The 17081-nt window shown below is 42.2% G+C and overlaps 1 protein-coding gene across 2 annotated transcripts; it reads right to left on the bottom strand.

The window, feature by feature from the left end:
- Positions 1–698: 698 nt before the first annotated feature.
- Positions 699–11774, bottom strand: slc29a4a (solute carrier family 29 member 4a). Of its 2 annotated transcripts, none has more exons than XM_028987597.1 (11): positions 11606–11774; positions 9891–10112; positions 8650–8781; positions 8386–8499; positions 7545–7673; positions 7376–7450; positions 6957–7222; positions 4214–4340; positions 2962–3149; positions 2055–2295; positions 699–1937 (listed from the first exon to the last, which is right to left on the bottom strand). In XM_028987597.1, the coding sequence occupies exons 2-11, from the start codon at positions 10051–10053 to the stop codon at positions 1804–1806; spliced, it is 1569 nt and encodes a 522-aa protein (XP_028843430.1). In that variant the 5' UTR covers positions 10054–10112; positions 11606–11774; the 3' UTR covers positions 699–1803. The 2 variants fall into 2 exon arrangements, with proteins under 2 accessions (XP_028843430.1, XP_028843431.1); XM_028987598.1 differs by having other exon boundaries at positions 6966–7222.
- Positions 11775–17081: the final 5307 nt, after the last annotated feature.

Below are 17081 nucleotides of genomic sequence, written 5' to 3'. Positions count from 1 at the left end.
CTGGCTTGTTTTTAAAAGCTTCTGGCAGCTGAATACTGTGGTTTGGTTCCTTGGTGCTCAGTATGCCTGGTCTTTATTTCCACTGTGTAATGGCTCCATCTACTGTTATGATAGTAGGGATGCGATGCAAGTTTGAACAGATACAATAGATATGGCTGTAATGACACAATAGATATGGCTCTTTTTAACTTCAAATAACATGAACATTAGACATTGGTTTCCTAAAACATGGTCAGGAATAAACCACTTTCTTAATTAACAGCCTAACCGAAGCATAATTCTTACCTTTACTGGACCCTTAACCTGGATTTATGTACAATCATCAATACAAAAGGGTTAATCAATTGCCTGTAGGTGTTCGTGTCAACCGTTTTAACCTCAAATCACCTTGATGAATGCGTGAATTAGGTAAGTGAGGTCTGTGCACCAGTATATAGGGACATCTATAAAAAACAAGATGTCTGAGAGCAACGTATAGTGTCAATACACTATCTGTTGTATCTGATGTTCCAAAATGTTTTCATCATTATTTTAAATGAATTTCACTGGCTTTAGTCCCAATTATTTTTGCTTCGCTTAAAAAGCAAGGATTGTGAATTTCCATGTTATTTTTATAATGAACTAATTCCCACTCCACCACCTTTTTAATAGTGACACGGTTCGGGGTTGGAAGAGGAAGGAGGCGCAGAGGCAGAACATGATGAAAAGGATCCTTTATTGAAAACTGAACATAATCAAGCATCGAGATAACACAAGATAAATTTAAATGGACCCAAAGGCATGTGACAAAAAAAGTCAGGAACATAAATCCTAAAGGGGTAGCGTGAATGTGGCAGCACCTTTTGGGTGCTGCATGCCCTCTTTTAAGGGGTCCTGATCATTCGTGTTTAATTGTCCTTAATGAAGTGCATCCACACTTGCTGTGTGAGCCCAGGAAACGGAGGGTTTATGTACAATGTCAAGTTACCTGTCTGAGGCCAGTTCTGCCATACAAATACAAAACTTCATTTCACACTTTTATCCAACTCTTTGAGTGAGTCTGAGCAGTAGTATTGTTTGCTAATACTGTTCAGAAAAAAAGAGGAAGGTGCCGACTGCAGGGTTTACTGCCTACAATTGGGTTTATGGCAATACACTTTGCTGTGTCAATTTTTAAATGTTCACAATCATGAAACCAAATACTGTTTGTACTCACTAAAGAACAATAGCTGATGCACAGAAATGTAGAAAAAAAACAACTTTTATTCACATTAACATTCAGCAATTTAAACAAAGAAAAAAGTGCATTCACGAGGCTTTGTCAGATCTTGGTTTTGACCTGCTCCAAATAAAGTATAGCCTTAAAATGTTTCCCCAAAATCAGAAACAGAACCGAAATGCTACAGTTAACACAGAACAGTGCTGCAGTACAATTAACACCGTTTTCCTCTGAGAAAAAAAAAAAACACAGTTTCTCAACAGTGATCTCAGATTTCCAGAGGTCAACAGATACAGAACAGCAAACAAAAACTGGCCACCTGCCTCCTTACCAAGCAGCACACGTACACCATGTACACGTTTAACCAGATCAAATATACACAGAAAGGGGTGACACAGTAGAGCATTCATTTAGTTATTTTTTAACATGGTTTAGATTTTGTTTGGCTTGACTACATTCAGAGAAACACTGTGGCAGTTAGGCCCCAAAAGGCAGATATGATCTGTGGTTGCTACATCAAAGCATGAATACTGCCATCAAGTGAAATTCTGCCATGAACAGACATTGATTTGTTTGGTTGCAAGGTCCAGTAGTGCTAATGGGGTTTAGTACCCCTGGGTGTAGTTATAACCCAACTCTGTGTGCGTGCCCGTGCGCAGAGCGGTGAAACTGTAGGCAGCGTAGGCGACTACGGATCCCAGCATCAATCCAGTCATGTAAGACACTGTCATTGTGTTACCTGTGGTAGGGGGAATGAGGAAGGGGACGGATTAGTTGCAACACTGGTAGCGCTTTGCACTCTCTCATGTATGCGCAATGTCTATTTTTAGGACCACACGTCCATGAAAACCTTTACCTGCCAGCTCCCTTTGCTCAGGAGCCACCTTCCCTGCGGCCTGGATCATGGGCACGCTGCCAAAGTAGCCATTACTGATCCCTAAGAGCAGGGAGAAGATGCAGGGCCATGCCGGGTGGCTCAGGATTGGCTTCTGGCTGGGATACACACACATGATGAAGAGGGGAATGAAGACCACCCGAATACAGGAGAAGAACAGGAGGCGGCTCCCGTTCCAGTCATATGGGAGGGCTGCGAGAATCTTAAGACAAAAAGAGGATTAAATTTAAAGCATTGAAATTAAAAAAAAAATTACATTTTAGCTAAATTAATCCAATTAAGATAACTATGGCATATGAAATATATTATTGAATACAGCATATAAGTATTGTTTAAGTACTAATTAATATAATTATATTCCTAGGTAATGTCATATTAATTATTTATTTAGGAGTACAATCATGCAAAGTGACTGTTTCTGTGGAAACCAAGTAATCCAGCGCATGCAGCGGATCACAATTCCCTAAACAGATATCAAATCCAGACAAGTGATGATGAGAGCACAAGCGAGCAGCCATGTATGGTGGATCTGCGATAGGTTCTGCTTGCAGTCATGTTCTTTGTACCATGGTATGTGCATGGTACCCCTGATATCAGGTTCTCTGATCACATTTCACTCTCATTCAACAAAAACAGTAGCAGAGGCGTAACTGTCGACTGAGCTTTAATTCATTCTCATTAGACCATAATTGCATATGATGAGCAGATTCATCAGATATCAATAATTGCCAGCAATTAGTGAATTGCAACTTGATAGCCATCACCTTGTCCCCCAGACTGTTGTTTATCTGCTAAATGGATGGAGCTTGTCTCTGATGCTGCAAATGGAACATTCTGCAACAAGCTCAGTCTGCCCCTTGCTACTCACTTTGCCAACAAAGTCAGACATGTTAAAAATGGCCATGATGAGGATAGGCAGCCACTCTCCCAGCGTGAAATTGCGAATCTCAGAGGTCAGGCCTGGGAACAGGCATAAGGTGATGAAGTAGGTGACCGCAATGGACAACATGTAGGTCCAGATGACACGGGCGACCACATATCTGTGGAGGATCATATCTAGGGAAAGGGGAGGGAGAAATGGTAAATTAGCATTAAAACAGGAACGTTTTCTACACTCATGTATTAACAGCTGACCTTCTCCACATCAGCATTACTACAGTTCTACTCATTATTTGGGTCTTTTAGTCATGACAGACCACTTACTACTGCATTATTACTGCTCTCATTCATTTCATACTCTACACACATTAATGTGGGATGCACTTTATGTATATTATGTTGTCTAGTTTATAGTATATAGTGTATATTTTCTGTACAAAATGTCTTCATTTTATATTGTATTGTTTTTATGGTATCATTATTATGGCTGCCAAAATGCTGTTTATTGATGAATTAACATATTGTTACTGCATTTTGTTTACTTTGTTTACAGAGACGATCTCTATAAGATGATTTTAGGGCCAATTCGATTGCACATATTTTTGTGTTTGCATTAACATTCTTTGCAATTGGAGGCATGGTGCATCATCTGAAGGCAGAAATGTAAAAAAACTTTTTTAAATTTCCATTTTAGTTACTGTTACTCCCCATCACTCTTACTATAAAACATTTTAGTAACATTAGTTTGAAGAATGAATTTGCATTGGCAAATATTTGACATGATTGACAACTGTTTAGGACAGGACTTCTTCAAGAACTTGGGGCTGGAACATTATAAAGAAAATAAAGTGAACTGATTGTCATTGTGGTACACAGCAAGCACAGCACACAGTGCACACAACAAAATGTGTCCTCTGCTTTTAACTCATCACCTTTAGTGAGCAGTGAGCACCTCGGCAGTTCGTGATTCAAACTGGCGACCTTCATATTACGGATCCGCTTCCTTACCTGCTAGGCCCTAATTATTAGAATAACAGAGCTGTGTTGTCTCTTTCATTGCACATTCTGCAATAACTGGTTTAGGTAAATCAATATTTGATCAGTGGTTGACATTATTTTTTTGTCACTAAATTTCTTGCATTTTACATAAACAGTAGTTTTGTTTTGAATGGTAATTATTGGTGCTTAAGATTTTTGTACAGTGCAGTAAATATATGCATTGTGTATGTTAACATACTCACCCCTCTTGCCAGGCCAGTTTCTCTGCATCTTCACTTTGGGGATATCAAACCTTACATACGTGTTGCCTCCAGCATATTCAGCTTCAGCACCATCCTCTATGGGGCATGCACCCACTGCACCATTGCCCTTGAAAGGATACAGAAAAAGTGTGTTACACCCTGCAGAATGTAGTTATGAGGGCCACATGGGGGGTGTGGTGTGGGGGCTATTAAAATTCCGTTAGTGCGCCACACATGATTAACATGTTTTACCCCGATAAGGCCCAATGGTCCTAGAGTGACAATGCCAGAGAGAAACATGTCAAAACCAATGACAAAAAAGAGCAGGTCACTCTAACCTTGTTACAGCATGTCAAGCATTCAACTACGATGCCTGATGAGTCAGCACTTTCACTGTGTGTGTGTGTGTGTGTGTGTGTGTGTGTGTGTGTGTGCGCGCATACACTATGAGGGAAGGGGGGCAGCATGAAGCGAGCCATTACTTGATTAGGTGGCTGCCCGAGCCAGTAGAGCCACTCTCTTTAATTGGCTGAGGATAAAAAAAGCAGTGTCCTACAGCAACCAAAAAGACTAAACACACACACACACACAGCCTTCTGAGTGTACAGAGTAATAAAATGGAGAAGGTGATGCATTTCTAGTATATGTAAGGTGATCTCACAGCAACAAATACAGAACCCTCAAAACATAAATATATCTGCTGCATGATGGAAGATATGAACCTCTTCCTGTCACAGGTCGATTCACTTTTTCACCCACTGAACTCGATGAATAGTTTACAGTGTTTCAAATGTTGTCAAGGCCACCATTATTACTACCAGGAACTCATTTTCATTTGTGGAAATGGCCCATTGTGTTCAGTGCTTCACACTGAGAAGGACCTTTCCCTCACTCAGACATGCTTGATAAATCTTCACCTAGTCCACGATTCAGGTCCCTCTGCCAAGCAAATTGGACACATTTGTAAGCATTATTAAAGTGGTCCATCAAATGTGTCACATATAAACTCACCAGTTTCAAAGCCACAGACAGATAGTGCCAGATAAATTCTGTTGCACTCCGAAGTGACCGGCTTGCTCTCAAAAAACACACTGCAAAGGCTGGCATACGTAAAGATCAGGATAGTTTGAAATTTAAATAATGCTGAAATAATTTCCCCATGTATTCAGGATGAAAGGGCTATGTGGCCCGTCAGTCAATATAGTTTCATAACTGTGGTTGAGGATGGGTTGCATCACTTTGGATGTTTGGCAAAAATGCTGTGAATCAGTGGAGATAATAAGCATGTATGATTCCACTGATGTAACAAGCGTATCTGAGCCTGCTATAATCTCAACTGAAACTTGTTCTCAATACCAGCTGAGTGGACCAGCTCTGATTTATTACTTCAATCACACTCTTCAAGTGTAATTTTGAACTTATATGCATCTATTTAAGTTCAAACCATTCCCTGATCAACCCACCGAGTGCAGCTTATCACTACCCATCAGTATCCATCACTGCAGAACTGTACTACTCTTATGTACACTATTTTTGAACTTACATTAAGCGTGGGGCTTATTTGCTAGTGTAAAGTCAAAGGCGTCAGTTTGACAATTGACAGCCATAGGTTTAAATCACCCAGAATGATGAAGGTAGTGTGCATGACAGCTGGCAACCATCAGGCACTGAAAATGGCCCAAACTAGAATATGAATGATTTTGTGGTGCCAGCAGGAGGTGCACGTGGCCATCCTAGCAGGAAATCGGAACTTTAAATACCAGTGTTAAAGCTGCTTCACGCCTCGTTCATAAAGCTCATCCCTTTATGCTACTATCAGTTCTGCTCTGCATAACCTGCCCTGTGTATATTTGACCTTGTGTTGTTGCTTGGATTGCCCTTTTAGCCTTGTCTGCCTTGCCTGTTGAGTTTGCTACTATAAAAACCACAAGATGTAAAAATCCTGGCTGTCTGCTGATGTGCTGCCCACTCATATCTGGCTGCATGCAAATCTAGCTGTCCACACTGTTTTCCCACTGGGAAAAATAGCTAGTTTGGAAATAACGCTGAGCCTTACGAATGTTATAAATGTTATTCCTACAGACAAGGCACACAGGCAGTACTGTACAAAGGCACCAGTACCACTGAAAGCAAAAGGTTTTCAATCCCCCCTGATTAAAAATTGATTTAACCGAACTGTTAATTGCAAAATAAAAAATAAATATAATGTTATTTTCATTAAGTTTAAGAGTGTAAGCATACTTCAAAATATGTCTTCTGCATTTAACCCCTTAGTGAGCAGTGGGCAGCCATGGGAGCAATGTGTGGGGACAGCACCTTGCTCAAGGGAACCTCAGTGGCACCATGTCTTTGGGATTTACAGAAATAAACAGATACAAAAATGAAAGAACTGCTTACTAGTTACAACTGCTTACTGGATAGGAACTAACAACCCGCCCAGCCTTTTAGTTGAAGTGTAGTTCTGCAGCGATGACTGATACCTCTCACTTCACCATTCTGGACGATGTAAACCCCACAGCTTTAGCACAGGGTCTAGTCTCCTCCCTTTGTCCTCTGCGTCTCTAAGGTTTCTTTGTTCGTAATACAACTTCTTCACATCGCCATAAGTCTCTGTTACAGTCACCTCAAGACCACGGCTGCTACCAACCCATATATGCAGATAGATTATCAGTCCTATATGAATTCTGACTGGTGAAACCACCGCCCACTCTCTCTGTCTTTGTCAGTTACAGGAAAAACTTACAAATCTTACTTCCTCTGTAATGACATCATGGTGGACCTGGTATTCTGAGCTGGAGTTGGGGTGGCCTTTGCTCGCGGCTATGCCCTGTCGGGACAGGCTGGTGTAGTACTTGACAAAGCGCGTGCGGCGCACCAGCATGTGAAGGATGAAGCACATGAGCTCTATGCTTATGGAGATGAGGAAGAAGATAATGGTGTTCTTCTTCTCGTTCTTGATCAGCAGCTTGGTGAAGATGCGACTGAGGGAAATGATCACCCCTGCTGTACCTGCGCCGGGAGAGAAAGACCCTCCTGACATTTGGCAGTATAGAGTATAACCAGAGAACATCATTTTGTATATAAAGACATAATTCGCAATACTCTGCACAATCGTTCTTGACAGTTAATTACACGAGACTGGATTAACTAGAATCATCTTACTCTCGCCGGTCATCACCCCTTGCGTATATCTTTTCGGAAGCATTCCCATGTAACCGTAGAAACTGGATTGCTGCACTGATGAAAGGGGGAAATGACGCAGAGTCAGCATCACAAAGGGGAACGGAAACACTTGTTATTTTATTCAAACGTAGCAGAGAAAACAGAATACCTGTGCATCCAAATGCCACGATGCCCACAGACACCAGGTTGATGACGTAGGCCTGCCTAGTGGTGAACTGCTCCAGCCAAACATCAAAAACGCTGACAAACAGCAGCGGCCCCAGAGCAAAGATGTAACCTGGGAGGAAGAGATTGAATTTTCTCAGTCAGACAGAGAGAGAAAAGAACAGTCACCCCATCGCTATTAAAGGGTGACTACGTCTGTATTTTTCACTGCCTGCAATGTCGTCTTTTTTTTACCCGTTACCTTCATTTTGTTTTAAGGCAGAGGTGTCAAACTTATTTATGGGGTTGAAATTCCCATCCTGCCAGAATGATTTGGATGAGCTAGCACACGAACCGTGTAAGAATAAGAATAAGACTGGGCTTGTTTTATCAGAACAGGACAGGCCATCACCCAAATGAGGCTTCCTTACAAAGAGCACATGTGGAAAAGGGGGACTGGGCATTTGTGACATTCAGCTCTGTTCGTTTTGTTCCCCGGAAACTGCATGGAAATGCATCCGTGCGGTGGCCCCAGCAAATCGCTTCTTTTATATGCTAACTACGCCTTTCATCAATTTTCCCCCAGCGTTCATTAATTATGGAGCAAGCTCCGCCGGGCGGGCGTCAGTCAGGGAGGAAGAGATGAGCGATGTGGTCTGCCGGCGCGGTACACAGTGTGCCGCTCCCGCCCCCCTTCCCCCGAGGCTGCGGCGCTCTCGGGTCAATCAGCCGCCCCCACCCTCCACTGCCGTCTGCGTGTTTGTTCTGTCCATTACTGTTGGAGTGTGTATCTGTATCTGTGTGTGTGTGTGTGTTTGTCCCTGTGTGTATGTAAACAAGCTCACCCACAGTGATCCTAGTGTGCAGACTCAGTCGCTCCACCAGGACGTTGTTGAGTATCACGGCCACCAAGGCCACAAGGATGTATGTCAGATTCATGTCAAAAACAATGGAAGTTCCTAAAATAAAAAAATCAGTAGCCGAATATAAAAACGCATTCTCAATCATTCGTAGAAATGAACGTCTCAGAATAATACTACACTACATACAGTAACAAAGCATTATTTCACGTATTCTTAGACGAATCTGCAAGAGTAGCATTGCTGCACCTTTAAACTTCTGATGAAGGTAGTCCACCTCTGTGATGAAGCTGTTGTACGGCAGCAGGAACCCGACGCCAGCCAGCAGCATAGCAAAGTATATTCCATGGTAACGGTCGTCCGGCAGCGGCTGTTCAAAGGCTTTTCACAGTGAAATATCACGAAATGAGCGTCTCCTCTCTCAGGTTTCACATAAAAAAAACCCCGAATGTTTTCAGCATTTGAGCACTGGCAGTCTTTTCACGAACGGCGATTGAGTCATCGTTACGGGAACCCACTTGCAGTGACATCAGTTTTGTAAGCTCACACACAATCATGCTTAGCGGCACTACTACGCCACACGGGTACCACGTAGAAACGGTGTATTATGGTAAGTTATTACGGCGTGTGAATGGAAGGCCGGTGCTGTGGTGTAACAGTCACTGGCTGCTGATGTGATTAGCGTGTCCAGGCAACGCGCAGAAAGACGCTGTCCCGTCTGCGCTGATATGATTAGCCTGTGGTGTGAGCTGTCGGTGTAACATGTCAATAAACGTGGCCTTTGGGTCAGAACGACCGCAAATGCTGGAGCTGGAAGTTCACTTGTAATTCACCGAATAAAAATATCCACACAGGACCTGCGCCGACACTCTTTGGCCATTATTCTGACACACAGTACAAGACACAGACTGTTGAGGACTCATGTTGAGGACAGTCGGACAGCCACCCACTACATCACTCTTCAGTCTGACGAAGGAAATTCCTGCTGAAGAGATGTTGCCTAGTTGTGACATCACTGTCAATGCAACAACACTGTCATGGTAGTGGGATGTTTGTGTTGCGTTGGCACAGGGAAAACTGTACATAGCAACCAGTGAGCGTTTACATAAAAGGCTAAATGTCTTTTTTATATTCAAAGTAAGTTTAATGATGTTCATTCCATATGATCTACATTTAAATATGTTTCATCAAAAGAAATGCTAATATACACACACAGATGTTTAAATAGTCAGACTCAGTGGTTGGTAGAGGGTCTTTGATGCTAAAATTATTACATGCACAGATGGCCTTGCATGAAATAATAACACTCCGGACTCCCATCCTATTCTGCACAGTGCAACAACTAATATCATTGTCCTGCCATCCATCACCACACATGCATATTCTGTGTAGGGTTTTGGAGATTTGTGTATTTATGCAGCCTTGAGTGGCTGAATTAAAATTTTAACACCATAAACACTGGTAAAGATTGGTAAAATGAAGACTCTCACCAGGCTCTGAAAGTGCCAGGACACCTTGGTCAGAGATGTCTTTGGTCTGAAGGTCTTCCTCCTCTAGCTGGTAACTCTCAAAGCTGAAGCTCATGACCACGTTGCCTTCGGGGGTCTGCGCTGGGGTGGCGTACTTGCGCCTCTCTCCTTCTCTTGTGCCCATATTTGGACCAAGGTCCACACACTAGAGAGGTGTTTGAAACTCCAAATGCCCGGTTCAATCTGTTGATATATAGTTTTATTATCAATATTCTGACAGGCGTTTAAATGTTTTTTAATTGTACATCGTGTTCATGCTGACAACATCTGGCTTCGGACTCATCCTGTGTGTGCCCACTCTACAAGGTCAGGGTCATGGGCCTAGAGGTCCATGTACAAACCAGGTACAATGCCTGGACAACCACCTGGTGTTGAGTATTATCATCCATTTAATACAAACTCTAAATATAATTTTGTGTGGCTTTCATCCAACATGAATTTATTTTTTAGCGTTAAGAACCTGCAGCCTGTTACCACAGGGATTATGAATATATGTGACAGTCTCCCGGGCAGGATTATAAATTTGCTAACTGAACTGTGGCCCAGGGAAATCTGTTAAAATGCTTTCCGTGTTTCAGTTTGACTACCTACAGCCCATCAGCAGGCCTGTCACAGCCTGGAAATGGAATAGGCCTCACATGCGTGTTACGTCATGCCGTGCCGCTCTGTCTGAAGTCTACCCCACGAAGTATGTGAAGTGTTGCCTCAAGCAAATTTCTGCTTAACTGGAAATGTTGCTTGATGTTGCACTTGTCTCCTTTTCGTTTGCTTGCTCACCAGCTCTCCTGTACAAATTCCGCTGTCAACCTTTATCATATGCACTCAAGTCTCATTCTCTTCCCCTTGAAGCGTTGTTACTACATATGCACATGCATAGCTAAACAGAGCTGAACTAGCTAGTATGCTGGTTACATACTAGTGATAAAGCGAGTCACTACAGTTCATCCAAACTATGGTGTTCAGTCATCGAGTTGTCTCATGTCATTTGTCTAACCTTTTACAGTTGGCTAGAATTTACAGCGGACTGACGTGGAACACGGCTGGGCAAATGTCAGCGTATCTTCATTGTGAAGCCCCACAATCTATTTAATCTATTTAACATGGACATCGGCAGCACACACTGACAATGGTAGGGCAGAGGTCCTTTTTTTAATCTACATCTATACATGTACCTAATTCTGTAATGTCTACTTCTTTGTCACTAACGCTGAACCTAGCCAGTCTGGTTTTCTGCTGTTTTTTTGTGTGTGTTTTTGTCAAGTGGTCTCTTATAAACGCTCTTCTACATAATTACAGCAGCCCGTGAATTAAAAGTGTCATTTCGTTTGTAAAATATATGAGCGCAAAACCAGTTGAATCAATTTTAATATTGGGTCGATATGATTTTTTTTTCACTTCCATGTAAAAGCCATTGTTTACGTAGCCTACAGACACACTACGCTATTTTACAAAATGCAAAATATGGATACAGTGTGTCGTTATAATATTTTTGCATGTGGTGTGTTGCCGTGAATTTGCAGTAATATACATTTTTGACGCGGAATGCATTCATCAAAGTGTAAGATAAGGACAGGCGAGCCTTGTCGTGCATGCATAATTTATCCACTCAAACTGGGTTCACTCAAAAGCCGTTCAGCCCACACAGGAAGCAAACACAACAGGTTATATCTGCTTACCGCTCGACGCGAACTAGCAAATCCTTTATTAAAACCCGCGCGGGAGAATCCGACGGATTTGGAACCATCTGTTGTGCGGCTCCGGGGCTGAATCCATTTACCAGGACCAGCTTTGTCCCTTTTTTTCACACGAGGTGCACAACCAGTGCCGGAGCATCGTCCTCCTCCTCCTCCTCTTCCTCCTCCTCCTCCTCCCTCCCTCCCTCCTACCAACCATCGCTGCTCCCGGCCGCCGCTGCCAGTAGACCCTGCCTGCTGTTTTGTATCCCATCAGCGATTTAAAGGGGAGCCTCGGTCTGTATTCACCCTGAGCGAGCATCTCCTGTTTGAATGGGGCTGTTTTGGGGCCACTTTATATTATGCACGCGTTGCGTTGTCGTATGCAGAATGGCTGTAAATTATTTATGGGATTCATACATCCTACATGTGCATGCATGCTGCGTAATGGAACGCATCGCGTGCATATTGTACTGTAGTTATGTATTATGATTTTTGTATTAAAACTATATGGATGTCCAAAGCAATCCCATGACAATGTGGTAAGCATTTAGATTATGTTGCGCTTTTTTGTTCAAATACTTCACTCACTGAGATTCCAGATTGGAATGAAAGAGAAAAGCAGCTTTATGGCAGCATAACCTTGTGGAACAGATTCAGGGCTCCATTTTAGAGTTTTCTCCCATCGTTGTCATGTAACCAGACCGATGGACTCCATTATTTCCAATATTCCGTTATTATGATGATGTTAGTCATGTTATCACTCTTGTCACTTTAGTTGTTGAATTCCAGCCAACCTGATAATCTTGCACGAATCATGACCGTGCTTTCATTTGTTTTCCCCCTGCCATCTTTCTCAGCATCTTTATTTCTACAACAGAACATGGTGTTAATGTATCAAGCAGTGCACTGCTTGGTCTAGGAGTCTCTTTATTTTTTTTAATTTGCTGTCATTTTTTTCTCACCTTTCTTTAAATAATAATGAGATTTCAGTAAATAAGCAGAGAAAGAGGGACTCCAGTGGGAACCTTCAGTTTCACTTCATTGGGCTGGCGCGTCAGGAGAGGATGACACTGAGCAGAGAGGTGACAATGGTAGTTCATTAGCTATTCACAGGTTATCCTAGGACTTGAGGCAATAGAATTCCTTAGATACCGCCACAAAGTAGCAATTTGTATTCAAACTTCAGAGTTCTCTTATCCTGCATGCCAAGCTCGTGGAGCAAATGGTTTCGCACGCATCAGAGAAAAATGAGTCTCTGCCGGTTATAGCTCACTGACTCCCAGTTTCTCTTTGATGTGAAGTTTTGATGCATTTTCATGGAGAATTTTAGACTCAGTAAAGATGGGGATCTTTTGGGGATGGGACGTAAATGTAAAAAAAAATTTTGATCTTATATGACAAACGATTGCCGGTTGTGCCCATTTTTGATAATGGTGGTTTACTTGCAAATGAGTGACATCACCTGAGCAAGGTGTGAATGGGAACAATTTCCCCAGTCGGTGCCTGTGATCTATGCTCATTATTCCAAGCTTGGCTGGCCATCCGTTCAGAAGAAGATTGTGGAGCCATAAACGAGTGGAAATGACATGAATATGTGCAAAAACTCGTCAGGAGTGTATTCCCTGTGTGCGCCTGTCAGCTCCAGCACCTCAGACAAGGAGCACAATTACTTTTCCTCCACTGGCAGAAGAGTGTGAACTGGCCTTGACAGCTTTAGTCTGTGCAGTGTTGTAGGGAGATGCTCTCGACTGTATTTCCTATAACTTGTGGCACTGGTTTATTTTATGAGGCTGGAAAAATATAACATCCACAAACAGAAGTCAGATCTTTAAAAAGTCCAAAATTTTGACTGACACCTTAAGAAAAAAAGAAATATGCATGGCTTTACAAATATTTGCTGTGCATAAGGCTATTGCAGCGTGCTGCGCAACCAGATATGGGAAATCAAACATTACTTCCAAGAAACAATCTAAAAACAAACAGCTTTTTCATTATTGCACACCAACGAAAGCCTACAATAAATGAATGGAATCACCTGCCTGACCTCACAGCATATGGCATAATGTATTCAGTGGCTCCTTAATACCTGTCAGCATGTTTGTTAGGTTTTTTTTTTTTTGCTGTTTTTGCCATTCAGCAGGTCTGTATGCAGCATTCGGTTGGGGTTACCTGCATTTCACAGCAGTGTGTGTTTGCCAGTCCAGTAGCACATGAACCGTATATATTTACTCGCTATGCCTTTCCAGTATATGAATGTGTAAAAAGGTCATAGCACCTTATCGCTTACCCTTTCTCACTCAAATACAATCACTTTGGCCAATATGTGATTTGACTTCATTTCAAGTACGTGGTGGGAAAGAGAGATCAGAGAGATGTCATTTATAGTCACATGCAGTATTTTTCTCCGCTTCTCTGCTTCTCTGGATTCCGAGACCAATGGAGAGTTGAATAACTGGAGCTGGGATGGTTTGTGTGCCTGCACAGCCTGAGCTGCCACAGAGATTTGGGCACCAGACATACAATCTGGTGTGCAAGCATTAACATAAGAATCCACATGGGAATATACAGAGCCTGCCAATGTGGCAGCTTCGGAATAGAACCTAAAAAGTGTACAAAAAAATGAAGATTTCAAAGTAATTAAAAAAAAAATGTATATATATGATTTACTTTGGAATATTGATATATATATATATATGTGTGTGTGTGTGTGTGTGTTTGTGTATATATCTGTGTGTGTGTGTATATGTGTGCGTGTGTGAACGTATATATATATAACGTGTGTGTCACACACACACTTCACTTTTTTTTAAATATATAATGAAAAAAATTAATACAGGCAAGGACACATTTTTTAAAAGAGCTGCGGAATAGAGTGAGCTCTTATTCTTCTACTGTAACGCCAGACAAGGGTTCATCCTTGGTGAGAAATCCACTTCAAAGTGTGCCATGAAATACCCCGGTATTCTGCCACGTTTCTGTATATCTAAAAAAGCACCACTGGAATTGTCACATTGGTCAGTGGAGTCATCTTCACCAATTGAATCTCATCTTATAAATGTGTCTTTGGAATCTTGTGCAAATCAATTGAAGCATTTCAATTTACCAGTCATTCAACCTTGCTCTTCTAAGGTCCCAAAGACATATGTTTTAGGGTTAACAACAGAAGATCAGGTTCTTTACAAATAAAATTCATACCAATATCTAAAATAAGAGAAATAGAAAGTAATATTATGAGATCCTAGCACATTTTCAAAGATAAAATATTTAGAATTGCTAACATTATATTGCAAAAAAAAACGGTATAACTGTAGCTTTGGTAAGTGTTTCAGACAATAGTTTTTTTTTTACATTGACTAATCTTAATATTGGATATAATCTCCATATTGTCTCCATCATCTAGACAATACAATACCCGGGGTGGTAGTAGCCTAGTGGGTAACACATTCGCCTATGAACCAGAAGACCCAGGTTCAAATCCCACTTACTACCATTGTGTCCCTAAGCAAGACACTTAACCCTGAGTTGCTCCAGGGGGACTGTCCCTGTAAATACTGATTGTAAGTCCCTCTGCCATAAATGTAAAATGTAAACATATGGTCATACTAATGCGAATTGGAATAGAAAAAAATCCATTTAAAATCTTGTGTGAACAATAGTGTCGATGTGATTAGTGAATGGAATTTGACATAAAAAATAGAATATTTCATTATTATTGTTATTGTGGTGCATGTTAACCTTTCCTATGCAAAACACTGCAGCACAGCACACGATGACACAACAAAATGTGTCCTTAGTGAGCAGTAGGCAGTGTGTGGGGACGGTACTTTGCTCAGTGGCACCTTGGCGGCTCGGGATTCGAATCGACAATCTTCTGCTTCTGCATCCACATCCTTCACTCTTGAACTAGGGCTTTATGTGAATTCAGCATTTAGCTGAGCATTTATACAGAGTGACTTACAATCAGTAGTTACAGGGACAGTCCCCCTGGAGAGTCCCCTCTGGGTTAAGTGTCTTGCTCAGGGACACAATGGTAGTAAGTGTGAACCTGAGGCTTTATGGTCTTCTGGTTCATAGGTGAGTGTGTTACCCACTAGGTTACTAACCAGCCTTCAATAAATGTGTCTTTTCATAGTAAACTCACAGACACCTTCAGACCCCAGACGTCTTTTCTCATGTGTCTGGCTGGAGACATTCAGACATCTGGCTCATATAGTTCACCACAGGAGTGGAATGCACCCTTCTGTTCAGCAAGCCTCGAAATTGCAGAGGCGCGCTGTGGTCTATATTTATCCAGAGGACTTTGACACAGGACGAGTGGCGTCAGACTGTGACATTGCATGATTGGTACCAGGGTTTACTTCAGCGCTGCAGGGTAAACTGAGCAATCCATCAACGAAGATCGTTTATCAGTAGAGAGACAAATGCTCATCTAGTATGAATTGTGGTCTGTCTCAGTTCTTAAACATACTGTAACTTGAAAGCACATTGTAAGTCGCTCTGGATAAGGGCGTCTGCCAAATGCCTTAAATGTAAATGTACTGTGGTGTGAGTGTGGCTTTGTCCTCCAATAAAACAATTAATTATTCATGATTCATATTTGTCTGTATTAATAGGCTATTTTTTGTTTACAACTACTTTATCAAAGGTTTCTACCTTACTGACTGCAACACATACATCAACAACATGCGCTTCAACAATATCTCAAAAAAGCTTCTGAATCAGTAAAGAAAACCCATCCTGCCTCCCTCAACAACTACCGCCCTGTAGCCCTCACCTCAGTAGTGATGAAGATCTTTGAACGGCTGGTCAGAGACTTCATCATTTCTTCACTACCAGATACACTCGACCCACTACAGTTTGCGTATCGTCCCAACCGGTCCACAGATGATGCCATATCACATCTCCTCCATACTGCACCCACCTGGACACTCGGAAGGGAAATTATGTTAAAATGCTCTTCATTGACTACAGTTCAGCATTTAACACAATAATCCCTTCCACACTCACCACCAAGCTGGAGCACCTGGGACTCAGCTCATCTCTCTGTCAGTGGATCTCCAACTTCCTAACCGGGAGACCACAGGCAGTAAGGATGGGTGGACATGTCTCAACCTCCATCACCCTCAGCACTGGAGCCCCCCAGGGCTGTGTTTTGAGCCCCCTGCTGTACTCCCTGTACACCCATGACTGTAGCGCCACTACTAACTCCACCACCATCATCAAGTTTGCTAAAGACACTGTTGTGGTGGGCCTGATCTCTGACAACGACGAGACGGCCTACCTGGAGGAGGTTGGAAATCTGGCGAACTGGTGCCAGAGGAACAATCTCCACCTGAACGTCAGCAAGACAAAGGAGTTAATAGTGGACTTCAGTACAAAGCAGGAGAGGACCTACCAGACCCCTGTCATCAACAGGAGCTCAGTGGAGAGAGTGGACAGCTTCCGTTACCTCGGTGTTAACATCACGCAGGACCTG

This window comes from Denticeps clupeoides, chromosome 7 (genome assembly GCF_900700375.1).
Source record: "Denticeps clupeoides chromosome 7, fDenClu1.1, whole genome shotgun sequence".
NCBI lineage: Eukaryota > Metazoa > Chordata > Actinopteri > Clupeiformes > Denticipitidae > Denticeps > Denticeps clupeoides.
Note: the sequence above shows the minus strand (reverse complement) of the source record. Positions and strands in the feature narration are given on the sequence as shown.